The following is a 23,921-nucleotide window of genomic DNA, read 5'->3' as shown; positions in this document are numbered from 1 at the left end:
TCTGTCCGTCATATGATCAGTGTCACAAATTGACTTCTATGATTAGTAACCATTCGAAATAGAATCTGAAATATTTCTTAATCATTTTATGTCATCATTTTATTTCCTGCTTTGAATTAAGTTTCTTTCGGACCCCAGTGTCTTTTCGGAGATTTATGCAGGCTGATGTATATAGGGATGGATAATGAGTTATTTACCCTTTGGCATTATCGAAATAAAGGTAATGATTTGTTCTTCTCCTTTAGGGTCCACTAACTTTTGAAAGCTACAGTCTGTAATGTAGTTTTTTATACTGTACATTATAATGCCTAATTTTTTATATAATTATAACTGTTTTAAAAACAAATCAAGTATACAATAGTATACAATTTTAATGCCAGCCATTTATCAATTATTAACCAGAAAGTACAAATTAATACCATAGCAGCCAGAATTTTAACTTAGGTACGTCACTATAATAAAGCGACTAGTTATTATATTTATATGGCGACAGCATGACTGTCAGTTCCTACTCTGTGCACCTAGACAGCAACAACCACAGCGTGGCAGAATGAGAAACAAGCGACATGAGCTGCTTTGAATTCCACAAAGAGGAGTATTACAATATTAAAGAGTCGCTGTGTGTGATAATTCAGTGAAAGTGATGTTCTCAGCATGGATCTGCTCTTTGACTCAAAGACGTGACATCTTCAAGCACTCCAGCTCATGCTACTCCTCTTCACCTCTGCCTGATTCCTCTGGTTATCGCTCTCTTGCTCTCCTCCGCTTGTTTATGCTCTCCAGACCCTCCCTGGTTTGAGATTAGTCCCTGCTGTGTGCGTGGTGGGTGTATTTAGCTCATGGTGGGTAGCAGTGGGTGGGGTTTTATATTCCAGTACAGATTAGCAGCTGAGAAGGGGATTCCATCCTATTAAATTATTCATGCTCAAGAAATGATTACAGTGCATGAAACAGCATTGTGCATCAATAAAAGCCTTACCCTAGACACTGCATGTGTGTGTGTGTTTATGAAGACCCTAATTCACTGGGCTCAAATTAGATGGCGACCATAATATAAACTCAATGAGAGAGGCAGCTTATTCCAAGCACGATTCATCATCTCTCATTATGGAAAGGCGATGGTTTGATTTAACTTGAGTTGAGTTGTAGGGCAGTATTTTTTAATCTTATAAACTCACTGCAGAGGACCCAAATAAGGTTTTTGGGGGGCAAATAGACTGAACAGACACTTGCAAGTGGAAAAAATGTGTCTAATTCACTATTGTCGTTACATATAAATATCAGTACTTTGTATTTTATTTTTGGAGTTGCATGCATTTTCTATTTAATATAAAATTGATGCCTTATATAACTAGATGCTAGATGCCTTATATAAATTGTATAGGCCTACATTTATTTATTTTTAATTTTATTCTAGAAAAGTAGCGTTCAAAAACAACTAAAAAATATGGTAAAGTTTGCTGTCAAAATCTCAGATTTTGTGATTAAAAGGCTAAAAAATATGATGCAAAACTTTGTTAGAAATTAGAAAGAAATTTAATTATACAAATAAATGTAGAATTAAGTCAAAATTTCAACATAAAAGGTATGGTTATGACATTATAATAAATTTAAAATAAAAGACAATAACTATAACGTTATATTTTACTAACTTTATTATGACAAAATTGCAAAATGTCATAATTATGACTTATAATTTAACTTTTTTTTGTTGTCATAATTTCAACATTTCATCATGACTTTTCAAATCATCAACAATTCTGAAAGGTAGTTACTAAACAACTTTCTTGTCAGTGGCCTTGTACATATAGTGTATTTTTGTTCTTCGTTGTACAGTGTGAAAGTTTCTCCTCTGCCTCTAAGCTTGAGCGGTGATATTTATTGAGCAAAACGTGAAGTATTGGTGGTACAGTGTACCAAGAGTTTAGAGCAGAACACTAATAAATGTCAAATTATTAAGTTAGTCCAGATGTCTGTAAAAATGTGGCATCTCATCTCTTGTCATTATATCCAACATCTAACTTTTTCTGTACCATTTATGAATCTGAATCCTGTTTTGTGGCACTTCTGCTCTGCATACCATATTTTGAACTTTGTTAGCTGACTCCTTATGTTGATTTTATCTTTGCGTCCAGGTCATGCTGTAGCCTACATTTCATGTAATATTTTAAGTGCAAGAGAAGCTGCATGTTTATATATAGGCCTAACTTACAGCTATAACAATTAAGGTCATTAATAATTTACCATAAATAAGATCTCTCTGGCGAAACCACATGCTGACACAACCTCTTTATCTTCTCCCTACAGGTGCCACAAGGTGAAGTCAGTATAGAGTGAGCAGGAGCCCTGAGATGGCGACGCAGGGGCTGGCGGCCCGGCTCTTGGTGCTGCTGGCCGTGTTGGCGGTGGCTCATGCCTCCATCTTCCAGTCCAATCAGAGACTGAAACCTCGATTCCAGCGAGACCGGCGCAACATCCGTCCCAACATCATCCTCATCCTCACTGATGACCAGGACATTGAATTAGGTGAGTGGAAAAAGAACACTCGGATACCTTTAGGATCATTTATGACAAGCTATCTCAAAGAGAAACTTCAGCATCCTTGGGTTTTTGGAGACAAAATAAAACAATAAGCTGTGAGAGTCCATATGTTACAGTCATCTTCAAATGTTTCAGGGATGTTGTTTGGCACAGCATGCACTGGAATGCCTAAAACTCCCTTAACCATGATGACATGCTTTACATCCGCAATATAATAAAAGACACTAGTTCAAATCATCCACTGATTCCAGTGAGAGCTATTCCAATCAGATTTTAGAGTCAGATTGTTTAAATAGACTTGGGGTGAGTAAGATTTTGTTATGCTTTTGTAATGCGTTTATTCAGCAAGGATGACAGTACAGACATTCATAATGATACAAGTAAATGCTTTCAAATAAATGCCATTCTTTTGAATTTTTATTCATATTCAGAAATGTTTCTTGAGCAGCAAATCAGCATATTAGAATGATTTCTGAAGGATCGTTTAACACTGAAGACTGGAGGAATGATGCAGAAAATTCAGCTTTGCAGCACAGGAATAAATAACATTTTAAAATATATTGAAATAGAGAACAGTTATATTAAGTTGAAATAATATTCCTAAATATTAGTGGGTTTTTTTATCTGAATAAATGCAGCTTAAAAGATTTCCTTTAAAAACATTAAAAAAAGCTACTGTACAGTAATGTATTTCTACTGCTTTATTTAATTCTATGTATTTAACCAGTATAACCTGAGCTAACCATTTGTTAAAAAAAATAAAAAAAATTCTCAGTCCCATGTCATTTGGTCCTAAAAAACAAAGCCGTTGTTTAGAAAGCAAATAAGATCTCTCAGTCTAAAAGGGTTACAGGTACAAGATGGAGCTAATGCTGAAAGAGCCTTTGCTTGTGTTGAATGTGTTTGTGTGTGTGAGAGCTCATTTATTTTTTACAGACTGTCTCTATGTGGTGAAAAAGAGACATCTTGGGCTTTGTCAGAGCGGAAGACAGTGATTCAATTAGGAAGGAAAGTCCCCACTCCTCTCAGCACTGGACAGTGTTGATTTCATATGCACACACACACATGCGTGTGTAAGCTGTAATTATGGATGCGGCAGAGAGATGACTGTCCAAGTCTCATCTCGTTTCCTCTTGAGTGCTTGTCTGGGTGAATGATGATTTATACAATATTGTCCATTCATCCTGACCTTTGTGTGTGAAGGGCAAAGAGTATTTTTGCAGTGTGCACATTTGTATGTGCTGACCTTTCTGCATGAACCTGTAGAGGTGTGGTTATCCTGTCTGAAAAGGCCAAAGTGAATTAGACTTCCTGTCTCTGATCATATAATTTGAGCCAATCAGGGTGTAGGTTGTGTGGGTTCACTGAGCTTTGTTCCCATAAGTTATAATAAAAAATGGGCTTTTTAAAACTGAAATTGTAAATTGCAAAATTGGCTTTTTGCAGTCTCTTATGCTCACCAAGGCTGTATTTATTTGATCAAAAATACAGTTAAACAATCATTTATTACTGTGATACAAAGCTGAATTTTCAGTATCATTACTCTACAGGAGTCTTCATTGTCACATTATTCTTCTGAAATCATCATATTAGGCTGATTTGGTGCTCAAGAAACAGTTGTGCTGCTTTTTTATTGGTGGAAACTGAAATATTGTTAAATATCATTATAATTTAAAAGAACTCTTTTCTATTTGAAGATATTAGGGTTCTTTGATAAATAGTGTACAAAAGAGCAGCATTCATTTCCTGTACATAATGTCATTGAGACTTTTAATAAACAGTGTGTGACTTATGAATATAAAGACTGTATCAAATATCTCTAAACATAACACATTCATGCACACACACATGCTGCTGGTGTCACATGAATTCCCAGGATGCAAACAACCAATACATTTCCTATTAAATCCTGGGATGTCACAAATAGAATAAATGAAAGAACTGATATCTTTATCCTGTCGATGTCTAGTGTTGTGTAGAGGAAGAGAAAAAGTAGAAGCCAGTTCTCTTTGAAGTAGAGCAGACTTTATGTCACCTTGAGTAATATATGACAGATCTTCTTTCACTCTCTCTCTCATCCAGGCTCCCTGCAAGTCATGAATAAGACCCGGCGGATCATGGAACAGGGTGGAACGCACTTCTCCAATGCATTTGTCACCACGCCCATGTGCTGTCCGTCACGCTCCTCCATGCTGACGGGGAAATACGCCCACAACCACAACACCTACACCAACAACGAGAACTGCTCTTCCCCCTCCTGGCAGGCCCAACATGAGCCGCGCACTTTTGGAGTTTACCTCAACAGCACTGGCTACAGGACAGGTGGACATCATTCACAAACACACACTGGAAGGATTACTTGGTTAAACTAGTAAAGTAGAGTGGAGTACAGTAGTGTAGAGTGCAGTAGAGCTATGGGTACAGCATAGAACAGTGAAGACTAATACAGAGTAAAGTAGGAGAATAGCCTAGAGATGAGTAGAGTAGATTAAAGTACAGTAGCACAGACTGTACAACAGAGTTGAGTAGATTAAAGAAAAACAGCCTAGAAATATGTAGACAATTGTAGAGTAATATTGACTGAAGAAGAGTAGAATAGAGTTCAGAGGAGTAGACTAAAGTAAAGGAAAATAACCTAGAAATTTGTTGAATAATGTAGACTGAAGTAGAGTAGTGTCGACTAAAGTGGCGTAGAATTGAGTTAAGTAGACTAATTAAGTACTAGTTAAGTAGTCTTTAGACTATAGTAATGTAAAGATGAATAGCCTTCAGAAGTGTAGACATGAGTATAATGTAGAGTAGAATACTTATACTAGCAGAGCTGAATATAGTAACATCCACTTGAGAAAAGTTTATTAAAGCAGAGGACTAGACTAAAATAGAGTAGACTAAAAATTGAGTTGAGTTGAGTAGACTATACTAAAGTAAAGTTGAAATTAGTAGAATAATGTAGAATAGATTGAAGTAGAGTGACATATACTGAAGTAGAGTGGAACAGAGTAGAACAGAATAGTGTAGAGATTAGTAGAATAATGTAGACTAGATTGAAGTAGAGTAATATGTACTAGAGTAGAGTTGACTAGACTATAATAAAGGAAAATACAAGAGCTTCAATAGAATAATGTAGAATAGATTAAAGACGAATAGAATATACTAAAGTAGAGTAGAGTAGAGTTGAGTAGACTAAAGTGAAGGAGAATAGCCTCAAGATGCGTAGACTAATGTATAAAAATGTAAAGTAGATTAAAATAAAATAAGTTAAAATAGCCTCTACCAAAATAGAGTAGAATAGAGTGACATAGACTTGAGAAAATTAATTAATGCAGACCAGACTAACATAGAGTAGAATAAAATAGACTTGAATAGGCTTGACTAAAATAAAGGAGAATAACATACAGATGAGTAGGCTAGAGTAGAACAATGTGGAGTAGATTAAAATACACTAACATAGTTTAGAGTAGAATACATTTGAGTAGCCTATACTAAAATAGAGTAGAACAGAGTAACGTAGACAAAAGCAGAGTGGAATGAAATAGAGTCGCCTAAAGTAGAGGAGTGTAGCGAAGTTGTGCTCTTTATATCTTTATAGCGTAAACTTCATTGTTGGACTAGATTAAAGCCTAATCAGAGTGTAGCAGCTGTGGCTCTAAGATCACACTTTCATATCCTCATAGCTTTTGATGATTTCCATCTGAAAAACTCTGGATAGACACCAAAGCATCATGGCACATAACTCTTCCTTACAATAACAACCTGACATGAATGTCAAATTAATTTAATAGATTGAGCACTCATTCATTTGTGAGCTGTTTCATCAGTCAGAGTTGTGTCAGTTGGGTTTTTCACACACTCTCACCAGAGATTCGGTGTGGCAGGCCCCCAGGTCTCACACACACACACACACTCAAACACACTATCACAGACTCTTGAACGAACACTGACATAATCTGTCTTCAACAGATGATTTTCATTAAACTAAAAACCTTTGGGATGTATGGTGGTGTGTGCGTGTGTGCGTGTGATGTTTTCTGTTTGTGACATAGACATCATGCAAAACTACCATGTGCATGTAAACATAGCATGACCAGCTGTGAATGTTGCGCCTCTCTCACACACACACACACCTGGCAGTGAGTCAGGCTTTTAGTGGTAACAGTGATCCATTAGAGCACACTTCCTCTAGGAGAGAGACCGGCTCTGACCAACATCCTTTCTAATGTAACATTTCCAACACAAATGTTCATCCATCTTCACGTATCTCTGTCTTCTGTTTCTCTACATGCAGGTTCTGTCTATATGCCCACTGTATTTTAAATGTGCAATGTATTTTTAGTAGAACAAGTTAACTCTACTTTATTGTACTCTACAGCGTACTGCACTGCTCAATTCTACTCTTCTAGACTATTTATCATACCTACTGTACTCTATACTGCTCTTCCTTACTCTGATCTTCTCCATACTCTATTCTATTCTTTTCTATTTACCACAACTTCACCTCTACTCTGTTATATGCTGTTTTGCTCTATTCTGTTGTACAATACTCTATTGAACTCCATCCTCTTCCTCACTGTACTCTCTTATACTCAACTGTGCTCTACTCTGTTCTGTTCTACTCAACTTTACCATACACTGTTCTACTCTACCGTTCTCTACTCTACGCTGTTTTACTCTATTCTGTTGCACTTTACTCTGTTGAACTGTTTTCTGTTCTACACTACTCAACTGTAGTATACACTTTTCTACTCTTCTATTCTACTGTGAGATACTATTTCCCTTTTACTGATTTACTCAACTCGACTCTATCATGTTACTCAGCTTTATTCTACTTTCCTGTACTCTACTGTACCTCCCTCTTCTATTCTTCACTCTGCTCTGTTCTTTTCTCTATTCAACTCTGGTGTACTCAAAACTTAAAAGTTTAAGGCAACCAGTTTCAGGAATTTTTTGAGTTTTCTCAACTTGTTGTTTTCAGTTTATACAACAAAAAGTTGAGAAAACTCAAAAATCTCCTATAAAAACAAAATCTCCAGGGCCTGGTTGCCTTAAACTTTTACGTTTTCTCAACTTTGGATTTTTTACAGTGTACAGTACTCTGCTGTACTTTATTATACTTCTCAATGCTCTACTTTGCTCTCCTTTAAACTCTATTTTCTTTATGATAACTATACCGTTTTGTGTTTGTGTTTTCTCAGCATTCTTTGGGAAGTATCTGAATGAGTATAATGGGACTTACATTCCACCGGGATGGAAGGAGTGGGTCGCCATGGTGAAGAATTCCCGCTTCTACAACTACACTCTGTGCAGGAACGGTGTCCGAGAGAAACATGGATTTGAATACTCAAAGGTGTGTGTGCAAGGTGGCCAATGAAGTGGAACATTATCTTTTAAAATCCCATCATCTTTCTTCATTCCTTGTCATTTCTTCATCCATTCTTGAACAGTTTGATTGATATTCTTGTTAGTCTGATTTATAACAAAGTCAGATCCTTTTCTTTCTGTCTCTCACTCTCTTTCTCTCATTGGCTCGCTTTCAAAGTTCAGTCTTTTGTCAGGTTTTCATCAGTCTCATCTAAGGGGCAGACATTCAAGCTCTGTGACAACAGAAAAGTTGCTTATGAGTGGGTTAAATGTGTGTGCATAATAAACTTTTGAATAACTGAGACTGAAATATTTTAAATGAGTAGATTCATGATTCAGATCTCTGTAACTCCTGTAGGACTACCTGACAGATCTCATAACCAATGACAGCATCAGTTACTTCCGCATGTCAAAGAAGATCTACCCTCACCGACCCATCATGATGGTGATCAGTCACGCCGCCCCTCATGGCCCGGAGGACTCAGCCCCTCAGTACACCACTGCCTTCCCCAACGCTTCACAGCACATGTGAGTCCAAACCTCCATTGCACGACATTTCATTTAAAAAGTTGATCTGAAAAACTGCTTGATTGCACAATGTCTTAGTATTTGTATTTGTCTCTTTTTCGTCTTTATGAAAACATCACTAAATTTGCATTGCAATTTGCACGTCATCAGTGTGTGTTAAACATGAATAATTTGGGATGATCCAAAAAGCATCTTGAGCTTCAATAGAAGAAAATCTAAAAAGTTGTAAAAATATGTTAGTGTATTGAGACCAAACTTGCTGTGTGTTATAACATCCATTACCTGAGGGTACAGTTTCTGCACAGCTCCATCTAGTGGTTAGGGAGCTATGAAAAATAGCTTTTTTTGCTTAGAATTTCTGAGCGTATTGGCCAAAAATAAAAATACAAAAAAACTGGTGTCTGTAGACCATACCCAGTTTTATCATGTTTGCCATTTTGGCTATTTAGAATTTTGTCATAAAATGCTATATTTTACAAACGCATTAGCATATCGTTACAGAACTCTATATGTGTCTTTAACACCATGCCTTGAAGGTACTTAAAAGGTTTCAGGTCAGCTGACAACATTGATACAAATTATGCCATAATCAGTCATGCTTCCTGTCTGCCATTCAGATTTTCTTTGTAAACATACTTTTTCAAACCCCTCCTAGAACGTTGGTCCGATATTCAACAAATTCAACTCAGATCATCTGTAGACCATGCTGGCCAAAAGTTATGAATTTTATTTCGATAGACAAAATTGTATTAAAATATTAACACATAAACAAATCTGAGGCTGTAACTCTGCAAAGTTATGATATATTGACACCAAACTTTGTGCGTGCTATTGTCATTTCAAACTGAGCAAACCACATCAATTTGGTAACCGCCTATTAGTCAAATGATAAACCATTAAATCCTATCACATTTTACATTTACATTTTTAATAAAAATCATCTTAAATTGGCTTCACTTATTTATTGCTGCAGTTGGTCTGATGTTCGCTGCCTTGCTTGCTTCTGTTGTGCCTGGCACCTTAATTGCTGCTTGCAGCTATATTCATTATTATTTTTAATGTTTCTGTGTTGTAATTGTTCATTTTATTTGAAGGTTAAGCTCAGAAAAAACAATTAATTGAGGTCTCAGACTTCTGGACTGCTTTGTACATACACAAAAACATAAAAAGGGTCAGTGAAAGTGGAGATAAAACAGCTGGAATTCATTGATTACATTGTGAATAGAAATTTTACTGCACTTTTCTTTATTTCTGTCACTCAAGTGCTACTCGATAGAGATATTATAATGGAAATAGTCCTCTTCAGTTCACACTAATGTACCCACTGACTCACACACGCTTGTTTTTCTCTGCCGGTTTCTCCTGCTCTCTTGCTAATTGGCCACCAGCTGGTACCAGACCTTTTTTTCAATGTCTTTTTCTCTCTTTTCGTTCATCTCATCCCTCCCTTTCTGTCCCTCTAGCAGATAAATCTTCCTGTCTCTGTCTATGCTTTTCTCAGGGTCTGTAATCCTCCTGCCATTCTTCACACACACACACACACACACACACACATGCCAAGAACATGCATGATGATGAAAAGCATATTTGTACACACTCACATAGTCTAGGTTAAATCCTGTCTACACGTGATGTGGTTGTTTTTAGGTAGCTGGATTTGCTAAATCTCTAGGACCCCTCTCTGTGTACATCAAGTAATCTCAAAATCTCATTTTATAGTTCTCCGTGTGTACTGTTGTGCCTGGTAACCTCATAGATTCAGCCTCTGCAGGAAATCCCTGGGCAGAGGTCAGATTCAGGAAAATCTGCTCAAAAAGGTAGTTAAATATTAAGTACATGTGAAATTTATTTAATTTACAATGTTCAAAGTACAATTCTTCAAAAAACTGACAAATTGTACACTTTTCTGTGGAATGAACATGCAAATGGCATATTAAAATATACTCTTCTCCTTTAATTTCTGTGTCAGAAACACATAAAATCAATCAGGAACAAGAAGAATCCATATATCATCATTTCACTCATTTTTTGATTTATGTAGTTAATATTGATAGTAGAGAAATTTGAAAATGGCTCCTTTTCAAAAAAGCTTTAAGTATAACGGCGTTTAAGTATAACGGCCTTACTAACGGAGTTAAATTTTCAGTAACGGAGTAAGCTAATTAATTACTTTTCCCGTCATTGCAACGCTGTTATCGTTACTGAGAATGTAAAGTGTCGCGTTACTACAGTTTGGTTGAATAAAGTACTCCTCGCTGCAGACTGTAGCGCCGTGACGTCACGTATGTACGTCACTGCTTGACTTATTGTTTTATCAGTGATGGAGGTGAATTTCAGATTATTTTTTTCTTGTCATGTCTAGTCTTAATATATATGTGTATATAAAATTATATTTTCTGTTTTGTTCTTTGAAATAAATAAAAAAAGATCACTGTCATCAGTTTGGTTTTTTTCGAGGCACCTTGCATAAAATGGGATGCAGACACTGAAAATATACTGTATGTAGTCAACTGAACTTAAAACTATTTTATTGGCTTAAATGTTTCACATGCAGAATTGCCAAAGCAAAAGAAAAATGTTCAAATGTATAGTTAAAAAATAGATAAAAAAAGAACCATAGCAAAAGAAAGATTAAAATAAGAAAGGCAGTGGCTATATACACTTAGTGCAAATGGCTATAGATTCTATTTATACTATGTTAAAATAGCAGGATTTTCTGCTATTTATTTTACTTATTGCAAATAGTGGCAATTATTTGCACCTCAGTATTGTAGTACATTAAAAAACAGTATGCAATAATTACTGAGTGTAAATTATAATTTTAATACAAATTATTAAATTGATGCCACAATATTAGGACAATAGAGCCCTCCCTCACAACTTTTTGATTATTTCCTTCGTTTTTATTTAAAATATAAAATAAATTTTATGGATAAAAATGCTTTTCTGATGTGATTTGAATTTTGAAAAGGTAGAAAAAAACGGTCAAAATTCGGACCCAGATCGATTGCAACAAATTGTGAACAAAACACGTTTTACCATCTGCACTATTAGGTCCGACGACTGTACTTTATCTGTTGTAATTTTGACTAGCTCAATAAGAAATATAAGGTGACATTAAAGTGTAATATTAAAATATACACAGTGAAGTAAAGTGCAACAGAATGTTAATATATTGTAAGTAAGATACTACACAGATATTACAGAATAAACTTTAATTCAGTATAATTTTACCTCAGATGAAACAAACATGGTTGTTTTTCCAGTCTTTTTTTACACCTTAATTTCCTTTAATACTTTAACATTTTATTAGAGTTTTCTGTTAAGTATGCACATCGTTTTAATGGACGCACGACGCGAAAACAACTAACATCATCACGCAATGCAAATTACAAGCGCATGCGCGGTAAACACATACGTGATGTACATACGTGACGTCACCGCGCTACAGTCTGCAGCGAGGGGTGTCTCTGACAACCACTAAACACAAGACGGCGTCAGCGATAATGGCGTTCTCGAACTGGAAGTACCGGGAATTAAAGGCAAGAATGTTTCTGTAACATGCACGGTATGCCCAGGATAAAAGACTTTATCCACGTCTGCCTCAAGCGACTCAAATCTTATGAACCACCTCACATCAACACATGCTAACATGTTACTGTAATGAATATTTAATATGCATTTTCATTCAGTGAGTGTGAGTGAGTGAAGTGACATTCAGCCAAGTATGGTGACCCATACTCAGAATTTGTGCTCTGCATTTAACCCATCCGAAATGCACACACACAGATCAGTGAACACACACACACACACACACACACACACTGTGAGCACACACCCGGAGCAGTGGGCAGCCATTTATGCTGCAGCGCCCGGGGAGCAGTTGGGGTTTCGATGCCTTGCTCAAGGGCACCTAAGTCGTGGTATTGAAGGTGGAGAGAGAACTGTACATGCACTCCCCCCACCCACAATTCCTGCCGGCCCGGGACTCGAACTCACAACCTTTCGATTGGGAGTCCGACTCTCTAACCATTAGGCCACGACTCCCCAACATTAAAAGAAAGATGTTAGCACTTGAGGTCACTGCTCTCTGCCACAATAAGAGTGTTTTATAACACACAGTTATAACAGCCAAAGACAAGCTCATTTAATGCTGTGTTCACACCAGACGCGACTTGCGCAAATAAATCTAGTTTTAAAAGTATTTAATGCGAGAATGTAGTTGTTTTAAACTCAGATATGCAGTTTATTTATAAAGACAGCGTCTATTTAAGAATGTGTTTCGCTGATTTTCGAAGGTTGTCTATTCGCGTCTTTGCATTGACTTAACATTGAAATCACTCGCGCCAGACGCTCTATTTGCGTCTGGTGTGAACGCACCATAAGAGTTGGATAGTGTTCTGTTCATTGTGCAGTAACGTTAGGCCTAATATACAGTAACAGAGATTTGCACTAATGGCCAGGTTTCCCTTTGTTTCTTTTTACCCAAGTTTAAATTTGTTTGTCTTAATTTTGTACTTGAATTTTATTTTCAATATTTATTTTTTATATGTTTTATTTCTATCCATATCATATGCCAGGCTGTAATCTGTTTAGTTCAAATAAATAAAAAAAATTCTAAAATACTTAGTGTTTTTATTCTTCAATCAGTTAATATAAACATCTTATATATTAAAGATGTTATATGACATAATAGCATTATGTAACATAAAAAATAACGTCACAGTTACTTTGCTGAGTAACTAATTACTTTTACAATGTGGTAACTGAGTTACTAACTCAATTACATTGTGGGAGCAGTAATTTGTAACTAACTAACTAACTACTTTTTTAAAGTACGATGACCAACACTGATACTGACATATTTCATCATATGTATAAAACAACACATACTGTAAAAAAAACAAGCTTGAAGATTTACATTAATGTACTTGTATAGAATATATTTCATGCCCCAGATACATCCGGCAGCAAACACACAGATATATTATCTTACACCACAAATGAGCAAACAAAAAGCCTCTAATGAACTAAATTCTCTCTCTGTCTGTCTCTCTCTCAGATTCGATTTGCTTTCAGGACATTGTGTCTCTAAGCACAAAACCGCACGACCATGAACTCCCATTTCTCTCGCATTCAAGCAAGAAAAAGAGAGGGAGAGCAAAGAGATACAGTACTGTCAATGAATATTACTGTCTTTCCTGAAATACTGAGGCGTCAGGAATGAAATCAGACCGAATGTTCACAAACATGCACATTCGCTTTCTCAAGCTGTCTGATGAAGAAGAAACCCAAAATAGATGAATAGATATCCATTTTTTAATTAGTAAATGGAAAGCTCTTCAAACATTGTGTGTGTGTGCATGTGATAAGCTTTCTGTTGTAGTTTAACATGCGTTTGATTCACCATCAGAGTAGATATAAACCAGGAGATGCAAACCTGCCCACTTAATGACTCACATAAACATCCATCATCCCTTCAAAGTAACTGCTCGAGTCAGAGAGTCTGGAATTTAATGCGCTTTTATTATTTTTCTGATGTCATCTCGCTTTCACCAAAAAACAAACAAACAGACTTGCTCCTGTTTTGCTCGTCCAGTCTCTTTTTGCACACAAACTCTTCATAAAACATGTTTTATGATTCACATCCACCTCTATAACATCGCCAGCTGTCTGACTGTACCTATATTGCAAAGAAATATGTCACTTTTTTCCACCCCTCTAGCCATAAAAAATGGCCGTGCTCCACACATGCATTCATATGCATGTATCATGCTCCTGCTGTCAGGAGAGAATGCCCCAGAACTTCTCTCTTAACATCCCATGAAAAATTCCTAGGACCGCCCTCATTCTCTCCGTTCAATCCACTGCAAACCCCCCTCCACCGTCCATAATGGCCTCCCGCTAGTCCTGTACTTCTCTGCTTACTGCCCTCGTACAGTGCTGTATGTAATTAACCCCTCTTGCTGTCCCTCAGACTGGCGCAAGGCCACTGCAGAGATATAGTCCAAATCCTCACAGACAGTCAGAGAGCGTATATTATTCGGTGGGAAAATCCCCCTGTTCTCATCGCCGCGTGATCCCGCTGCACCTGTTTCATCTCCATCACTCCCATGATGGAGGGAATAATGAAAATATGATCAGAAAAGAACAAGAGAGGGAGAAAGAGCGTTTTGAGAGGATTAAAAGGATTTTATGTAGACCAATAAAGAAGATGAAACCATAGTGTGTGAGAGAGAAAGAGAGAGAGAGAGAGAGAGAGAGAGTGAGAGAATATGCTGTTTACGGTCTAAATAGGCCTTCTGAGGCCGTATTTCAACCATGATGGAATCTCATGTGACTTATTTGGAGCACTCTATATAGGCAGGAACTGTGTAGCATGTAGCATTCCTCGCATCAAGCACACCAGAGACTCAATTAACAATTAATTCTAGTCTGGTAGTCTAATAAGAAATACAGAGCATAGCCTAGACACAAACATTACGTTAAATGATGTGTAATAAATCGTTTTTATCCAAACATTTTCTGTATTATATAAAATATTTATAGTTACTCCTTGTACTGTTAAATCCACAGTTTTAAATTAGCATGTTGCTAATGTCTTTTTAGTCGAATAAACCTAAAAATGCATAGGATACAAATATTTCGTGAAATAGTGTTGTGAAACAGATTAGAACTATTTTTACTCAACAGTTTTGAATATTATATTTATAATAGACTTTTCTGTTTGCAGTCAATTGCAGTCTGGCATTAGCATGTTGCTAAGCTAGTGCCTTGATAGCATAATAAGCTTAAAAATACAGAGGACTTAAATATTGTGTTGTCCCTTACAAAAATTAACCATGTTTTTACTGCAAATAAAACTAAAAATACATGATTACTATTTAAACCATGATAATATGGTATATTTATAATCGACTTTTCTGTTTAAAGTCAGTTTCATTGAGTCTGACATTAGCATGTTGCTAAGCTAATGCGTTGCCTAATATGCTTAAAAATACACAGCACTTAAATACTGCACAGAAATGTGTCCCTTACAAAAACTAACCATTGTACCCTGTTGAAAAAACAGCTAAAACCAGCCTAAGCCTGGCCTAGTCTGGTCATAGCTGTCAGAAACACTTCTGACTGGACAAACATGAGCAACCTGGAAAGGAAGTGAATAAACACGACAAAGAAAGCAGCTGTGATTTTGACCATAATTCATGTGTTTTGCCCATTTTAACACATTCAGCCATCTACACAACAAAATCAATCCGGTTTAATGTGTTTTCAGCTCTGGAAGTGGTCCAAAGTGGACAAGCTCAAAACATTTTAGTCCCTCTTTACTGTTGACAGGATAGAAATTATGTTTAAATGCGACCAGAGCAACAATGAATGAAGCATCATGTTCGTGAAATAAATTCATGAACTGGGATTTGATAAAATGTTGGAAAAGCAATCATTATAATCCATAGAAAAGGTCAATGAGGGAATCATTAAATTAATCTCAATGTATCTTTTTAGTAAAATCATTCAGATGAATCAAAATCCCCACTACTATCTATTTCTTAGCATTTGGAATAGCAGTAGGAAAATATTGGTTAAAATATGTCATATTTTGTTACCTTAAAATATGTCTAAGAAGACAGCACACTTAGTTTTGAATCAGAGCTATTGTATAGGCAAAAAAAGGAAAAGAAACAAGTGTCAAAGGAACAGCAGTACACATTTTTCAGGTCCCAGTAGAGAAATAGATACACTAAACAGAGACAGAGAGTTACATTGTCCCTTGTTGTCGCTAAGTTGCTATCAGTTTAAATATACGGCACTCTCAAAACAAGGCCAGGCAGCAGGCAGATAAGTGCGATGATGCTCACATTGATTTGTCTGTAGAAAGACTTTAAGTAATGGCTGTAAACAACAGAGCTGGGGGCTTTAAATCACTGTAACTGTAAAGGCATGGAGTGTAAGTGCTGTTTGTTTCTAACAGACCTCTCACGCCTGTCACAGGAGCGAGGAGGAGGAGCTACAAACACTCTTTTTATCCCTGAATAATGGTTGAACAACTATTACATTCACAGAATGTCAGTCTGTCAGTCAGCGCATGAGAAACCATGAGACTGTAAAATTGCAATGTGTCATTTTTGAGGAGACGGGAGAGAAAGCACACAGTCGATTGCTGTCATTTGTAATTCTGACCATGCAAGCACACACAGATGCACCTTCACACATTCACTCAGACATATGCTTTCCTCCGACATCAGCAGAACGGAGTCGACAAACAGTGTCTCGGGATGCTCTGAAAACTTTCTCGATTTCCCTCGGTCATGCTTCAGCGGGTCTTTTCTTCTCCTTTCAGAACGCCCAGTTATAACTACGCCCCTAATCCAGACAAACACTGGATTATGCGCTACACCGGCCCCATGAAGCCCATTCACATGGAGTTCACCAACATGCTGCAGCGCAAGAGACTGCAGACGCTGCTGTCCGTGGATGACAGTGTGGAGAAGGTATGTCAGTTATACGTCTTATGCAAATAACATGAATTACAAATAATATAAATATAATGCAATTATTTTAAATAATATATAGAAACCATTCCTAACCAGTCTTAGCATTCAAGTTTTTATATATTATATAAATATATTTTATATATTTTTTTAAATATTTTTTATGTTATTTAATTTTTTTATTTTGATGTATGAATCATGTTCCTAAGACATTTCCTACCTTTACTCCATATATTCCATGGTACTAAATAATTCTAACACTTTTCTACATTTTCTAACGTAATGCTAAAGTGCTATGGTACGAAAATTGTTATTTTAGTATTAATTATGTTTTGTATTAATGTTCTGAATATGCTATTATTTGAATATTTTCCATTTAAAGTCTCAGTTGTTTTATTCTGTTGTTGTTGTTGTTTTCATTTTAGTATTTTATTGTTTTTATCTTTTTAAAATATATTTTTTCGAAAAGTGTTATTAATTTTTTTTTAATTGTCTATTTTTATTTCAGTTTTTATCATTTTTGTACTTTATTTCAGTCAGTTTCCTAGGCAATATTTCCGAATATTTTCATTTTTTCATCGAATGTTTTATATTTTATTTCAGCTTAATTTCAATTAACAAAATTACTTGTAATTGTTTTAGTGAACAGTATGAGTGCAGTGGTCCATTTCACAATAATTTATTAATTCATTCATTCATGTAAGTAAATGTACAGTTCTTGCTCAAGAAAATGAATTGCATCAAACCATGGCGGCACACTTAACATTCAAAATTTCTTGGATTCACACTAAAAAGTCCCATGATGCTTTTGTCTTGTTTTCCTCCAGAACTTTAGTTTGACCGCAAGCACAAAAACAGCTGTTGTTCCTTATAAATGATTCTTTCATTGTAATGTTTCTTCTGTCTGAATGCAGATATACAACATGTTGGTGGACACTGGGGAGCTGGAGAACACATACGTGATCTACACGGCTGACCACGGATACCACATCGGTCAGTTCGGACTGGTCAAGGGGAAATCTATGCCCTACGAGTTTGACATCAGAGTTCCCTTTTACATCCGCGGCCCAAATGTGGAGGCAGGAGGCATGTGAGTGTGTATCTAATGACACCATCCAAGAGACGAACCCTCAAAAGAATTTAGTGGTTTTAGATGGCAGTATCATGATAAGTCTATATTTATATTTAATTTATATTTATATTTTTATTACCTTTTTTTTTTACTTTTTTTTATTACTTATTTAATATAATTTCTCATTGCAATGCATTGCAAAATTAAAGCTCTTCAAATAATATTTCCCGAAAAGCTATATATTTAGTATCATATATAATTTGATAATTTATAATAACATTTATAGTAATTCCTCTCTGCTTAATGGTTTTTGGACAGAGGCCAAAGTTACTCTTAATTTAGGTCTAAACTTGATTGATTGGGTTTTAATGACTTTCCGATATCCTGCCATATAAAGAGAGAGAATGAAATCAGCACATGTTGCAGGCCATGTTTGAACCTGCACCCCCACGGGAGCACCAGACCAGAGCTCACTCTTTCTCTCATCAGCATTTAATATCATTAGTCACTAGTCTGGTTTACCACTGCTGTGTGATCTGGCTTCTCTCTTTCTCAGAAAAGCTGATTAACAGCAGTAAAGACCACTCATGTGAAGACCACAAGACATTTTACTGTGAATGAAAGGCACAGAAAAGAGGATAAAGAGTTTGGTTGGGGACTCGGGGTGAGAAAGGCACAGCTGGGGCCAGTTCAGCATCAGATGAGCCTTCAGGCAATAAAAAGAGAGAGAGAGAGATGAGCCTAATTTACTTTTTGAAAACAGAGCGGATGTGATTGGATTAATCTCCACTGAGCCTCAGTCCACTGACTTCACAGGATTTCAAATGGTCAGTTAAAATTGACACTCTGAATATTTTTTTTAATCAAAATGAACAGTAACAGTAAGAGGGGTCTGATGTGTTCTTCAGCATCAGAAGGTGAATGTTTAATATATCAGACAAAGAGGTTTATAATCGGACTCTCTGTTAGCTCAGGTCTTCTCAACCAGGAGCCGCAAGATGATTTAAAATAGGACAAAACAAGCTTTAAAATAAACCAAAACAGCTCAAAAGATGATGATATTATTAATAATAATAAACTACTGTTTAAATGGCCTTTAAAAGTGGCATCTCAAAAAGTAGCTGTACAAAAATAAAAAAAATACATTGAAAAAAAAGAATATAATATAAAATAAAAACTTATATTTACATATTCACATTATTATTTATTATTATTTGATCATTTTTATATAAAAACCAGGATTCACACAGTTCACACGTCAAATAAGCCATGAAAAAAAAATGTCTATGATGAATATACATTGTTCTAGTTATGTCAAGATCCTTTTTGTTTTTTGTGTTTAAAATCATTTTAATCCCCAAAAATCTAACTCTGAAGAACATTCAGTTCTTGAATCTTCTGAAATACAGAATTAAATTATTTGATATTATTTTACTTAAGTATAATTATTTTATATAATTTGAATAATATAATCTTAGTTATCAAGGAAACAATTCGTTTTTTATAAATCTTACTATTTTTTAATACAGTAATAATTTTTTTAATACAGTCTATTGTTATTTCAGTTTCAGTTTTTGTAATCTTAGTACTTGAATTTATTTTATTTCAGTTAGTTGCCTAGGTAAAAATATTTATAATTATTTTAAAATATCTACTATTTTATATTTTAATTCATTTTATTTTATAACAGTTCTAGTTCATTCATTAATTGATACAATCATTCATGTAAGTAAATTTGACAATTTACTTTACATAATTATAATTATTTAAAATAATTTTCTTCTAACGTAATATAATCTTAATACAGTTATTTAAATTATTTTATCATTAATTTAATATGTTGACCCTCTTGGTTTTAAATAAAAAAGTTTAAAAACAAGCAGCTTTGTCATTACAGCAGAAGCACTTGAAAATATCTTGCAATATAGTCTTGGACAGTGGGGGTCTCTCTCGGAGTCAAGGTTTGAGGACTACTGCGTTAGCGTTCACATTTATCTCAATGACAGTGGCTCAGACGGCACTTTCAGCCCTGCTAGTATGAGACCTGCATGCTGCCATCTCTGCTCATGGACACTCAGTGTGCATCTGATTGTCCAATACTTCACTGGGTATTCAACCATCTTAAGTGACGCCCCAAAATCATACAGACTCAGTCTGAAAGACACAGCAAATTCACAGCATAGAAAAGAAGTGTACATTGATACATGTACACTTTTAGAAATGAGGAGATTTGCCCACCTGTCACTGCACAGGATGACATTTCAGATACACATTACAAAAGTATATTACATACTACGTTTAAGAAGATAAGTAGTCACTATGCAGTGTTTTCTGTATTTAGTATGAGTACAGCTGTATTCCATTTTGAGAAAGGAATCTCTCTATTTCTCTCCCTGTCTGTGTCTTATTATCATTCGGTGCTCACATGCTGCTCGTCTGGTTTCTGACCATTATGTCAAATGGCGACCCCTTCTTCTGTTTCCATAGCAACCCCCACATCGTGTTGAACATAGACTTGGCGCCCACCATCCTGGACATCGCAGGGATGGACGTTCCCCCAGACATGGACGGCAAGTCCATCCTCAAGCTGCTGGACACAGACCGCATGATGAACAGGTGAGGATGTCTCCTGAAGTCTGCCAGCTTTAGAAAAGTCCAAATCGGTGGATTGGTATGACAATTGGCTAGAGATATTTATTAAAGAAAGTTTGGTATATTCAGTTTGGTATATATATATATATATATATATATATATATATATATAGCCTATATATATATAGTTCACCGACAATGTCTATCTGTTTTCCTTCATTTCATCATCAGTCGATGAATAATTCTGCCGTGATCAGTCGAAAATGTCTTTTACTAGGGGTGTGAATATTTATGAACCTCACGCCTCGATCCATAGGCGGAAATCGCGGGGGGGTCGGGGGGGTCCGGACCCCCCCTATCTGAGGGTTGTCCCCCCCCTAAAATATAATTGAAATATGTGTATTGTAAATAATATAATGAGATATATAGTTAAACTAATTGTGTAAGTAGTAAAACAATACAAATGCAAACTGAGCAACAACAAAAAAGTTTAAAACATCTCGAGTTCCCCCTGCTTTGCCTCACATTGCTTTGGTCCACTGCCTGCTCCCCTATTACCTCACCACCACCGACACCAGTGTTGCCAGACGTACGATAATTATCGTATTTGTACGATAATTTTTACCTCTGTACGATGTACGATCAATAATGAAAAAAATCCCGTAATGTACGATAATTTTATAATTTTGTGAAAATTGTAATGATAGTAGTTGCAGTCATAGGGCTTCTTTACTCATACAAGAAATCGGCTCATTACATACACTCTAAATGCGTTCATGTGCACCTGAGGGTGTGTTAAGAATGTAGGAGAGTGCCCTGCTTTAAAGCCAATGAGAACTAGTTGCGGTCCATGAACATCAACATCTGGCAACACGCAGGATTCCGATGAAAGCGGCTCAGATGTGGAGTTAACTGCACCACGCAGCAACAGCTAAATTCTTTCTTCACTGGACGCGACAAAGCAAGGGTTAAAAATCATTTTAATATGTTTTAATATGCGCCGCGACGCAGACAGTCACTGCAAATAATGGTATGTATTTTTTCTCACTGCTTCTGTCCAACAATACGCCTTGTTATCTATTCTGGTAATTTGCAGGTCGTGTCAAAATGTTCTTGGTTTAGAATAGATAAATAACACTTTTGACTCGTGTACGATAATTTTCTTCCAAATACGATAATTTTGAACTTCTGGTACGATACTTGGACATTTCCAATCTGGCAACACTGACCGACACACACACACACACACACACACACACACACACAGTCCGGTGCGAGAAAACATCGTGTTTCAGTAGTTGTGGAAGTCCATAAGTCTAGCTTACTTTATTCACATTAAACATCGTATGACGTGATTATTTTCTCTTTAATATAGATGATGCTGAGTCATTAATAAGTCGTGTCCAAAAAATATTATTGTGTACCAATTTACTTTTGTCACCGATGTAGTCTGCTCTGTTAGCGATTATAACAGGCGTTTTATACAGGCGTTTACCTAGCTTGTTTAATAAATTCTTACACACACCCAAAGTGTACGCATATACAGTCTTGTACGTTAGATTAGACTAGTGCGGGTGCGCATTTAGATTTTCCCGTTCACTATGATTTAGTCGCTTTCAGTGGCGGCTCGTCGGGTGAGGCAGGGGAGGCACAGTTCCCCCAAATTTTGAGGTGAAAATGAGGAAGATTTAATGTTAATAAAATTCACTATTAATTTCGGTTCATGTCTCAGAATGTATATATTTTTGTTTGTAAAAATACCATTACATGAAAGCTCCGCTTTTCTATGGCGATTGTGCCGAATCTGCTGATGTAATTACACCGCTAAGTGAAAGAGAAGGGGAGGGGGAGGCCAGGGGAACCAATCAGCATCGAGTGTTCACTTTCAGCGCTGAGGAGTGCTGAGAAAATTAACATCATAGAGGAGGCTAGCCTCTCTTCTGGAATATCAACCAACCATCATAGAGACATAAATTAGATATTAGTTTGAACCTGTTTTTATACAGTCTATGGTTTGTAGTGATGGGATTTATGGCTCTTTGAGAGGATCCGGATCTTCGCGATCCGTTCCTTTCAAAGAGCCGTTCAAAAGAACGGCTCTTTTTAAATATTTAGTCAGTTTTAAGAAGCCAGCTTGGGGGCATCTCAGTTTATCCTGGAAATAATTACTGGGAGGAAAAATGAGGTGAGATTTGTAGCCAAATAATTAAAACTCAGATATCACACACCAATATCTGAGTTTGAATTATTCTGAAATATTGATTATTACCTCGTTTGTCATGTGTGGACTATATTCCATAGGGTTGCACAAATCCCTCTGCTTAGACAGTGACATCACTATTTTGGATTTACCTTTAGTACAAAGTGTGTGTGTGTGTGTAAAGCTACGTTGACTTATGTTATTCATACAATACCTACTCAAATAAACATCAAAAACAAAGCCGGCTGCAATGAATTTCTGTGCAAAACAGCTTTTACTACAAACACTTTCACACAAGAACATTGTTATCACACAAGAACATTTTGATAGAAAACAAAAAATATTTAAAGTAGATAAAATTAGAATAAATAAAATGGAAATGTCTACATACTACATACTATTACTACTGTAAAATTTGCAAATAGGACATCAGCCCCTTCAAGTCAATGAACAATAACAAAGTGGGCTGCAATGAACATGCACAACTAATAACTAATATCATCAAGCTATAAAGGGTTGGCCTGCGCTGGGTGCACCCCTCCCCCTATAGCTGTTCTGTCTCGCGGAGGAGCTCATTTATGTGCATCTGTGTGAAACACGCATAGGAAAAAAGAACGACAGAAAGAACGGCTCCCCTCCAGCCGCGACTCGGCTCCCATCGTTCATGTTTATGAGCCGTTCAAAAGAATCGGTTCGTTCGCGAACGTCACAACTCTAATGGTTTGAACGTCTCCCGGAGCCGCTGGGCTGATAATTTACCAAGTATTTATAATGAGTAGCGATATTGAATATATTTTCTTTACGGTTTCTGACTAAAAGCTGCCAAAAAGCCATTTTAAACTGGTTAAGCAAATAATAATAATAATAACAATTGGCAGGGATCCCCAGACCAATACAATTAGTTTGCCTCCTCTATTTTAAAATTCACGAGCCGCCACTGGTCGGTTTATTTCATTTAATATAGTTAATCTAATACTAATCATACTAAGAGTGCAGTTGTTCTCCAGATATTAGCATAACTAATGTGATTTAGATTTTTATAAAAATTTAATAAACAAGAAGTTAATATTAAGTGCATTTTAGGCACCATATTGCCTGTTTTAGCTCTATTTCACCAACGAAAAAAGTTGAAAACTAA

The 23,921-nt window shown here is 36.1% G+C and overlaps 1 protein-coding gene across 6 annotated transcripts in view; it reads left to right on the top strand.

Moving 5' to 3' along the window:
- Window positions 1-23,921, top strand: part of LOC132117969 (extracellular sulfatase Sulf-2-like) — a 164,053-nt gene that overhangs the window by 124,436 nt on the left and 15,696 nt on the right. For all 6 annotated transcript variants that reach the window (XM_059527385.1, XM_059527386.1, XM_059527387.1 and 3 more), the window contains 7 exons: window positions 2,308-2,526; window positions 4,624-4,863; window positions 7,734-7,885; window positions 8,258-8,427; window positions 16,769-16,919; window positions 17,834-18,009; window positions 20,479-20,607. In XM_059527385.1, coding sequence (XP_059383368.1) covers window positions 2,352-2,526; window positions 4,624-4,863; window positions 7,734-7,885; window positions 8,258-8,427; window positions 16,769-16,919; window positions 17,834-18,009; window positions 20,479-20,607 — 1,193 coding nt within the window. In that variant the 5' untranslated portion in view covers window positions 2,308-2,351. The remainder of the gene's footprint in view (window positions 1-2,307; window positions 2,527-4,623; window positions 4,864-7,733; window positions 7,886-8,257; window positions 8,428-16,768; window positions 16,920-17,833; window positions 18,010-20,478; window positions 20,608-23,921) is intronic.

Source organism: Carassius carassius, chromosome 37 (genome assembly GCF_963082965.1).
Source record: "Carassius carassius chromosome 37, fCarCar2.1, whole genome shotgun sequence".
NCBI lineage: Eukaryota > Metazoa > Chordata > Actinopteri > Cypriniformes > Cyprinidae > Carassius > Carassius carassius.
Note: the sequence above shows the minus strand (reverse complement) of the source record. Positions and strands in the feature narration are given on the sequence as shown.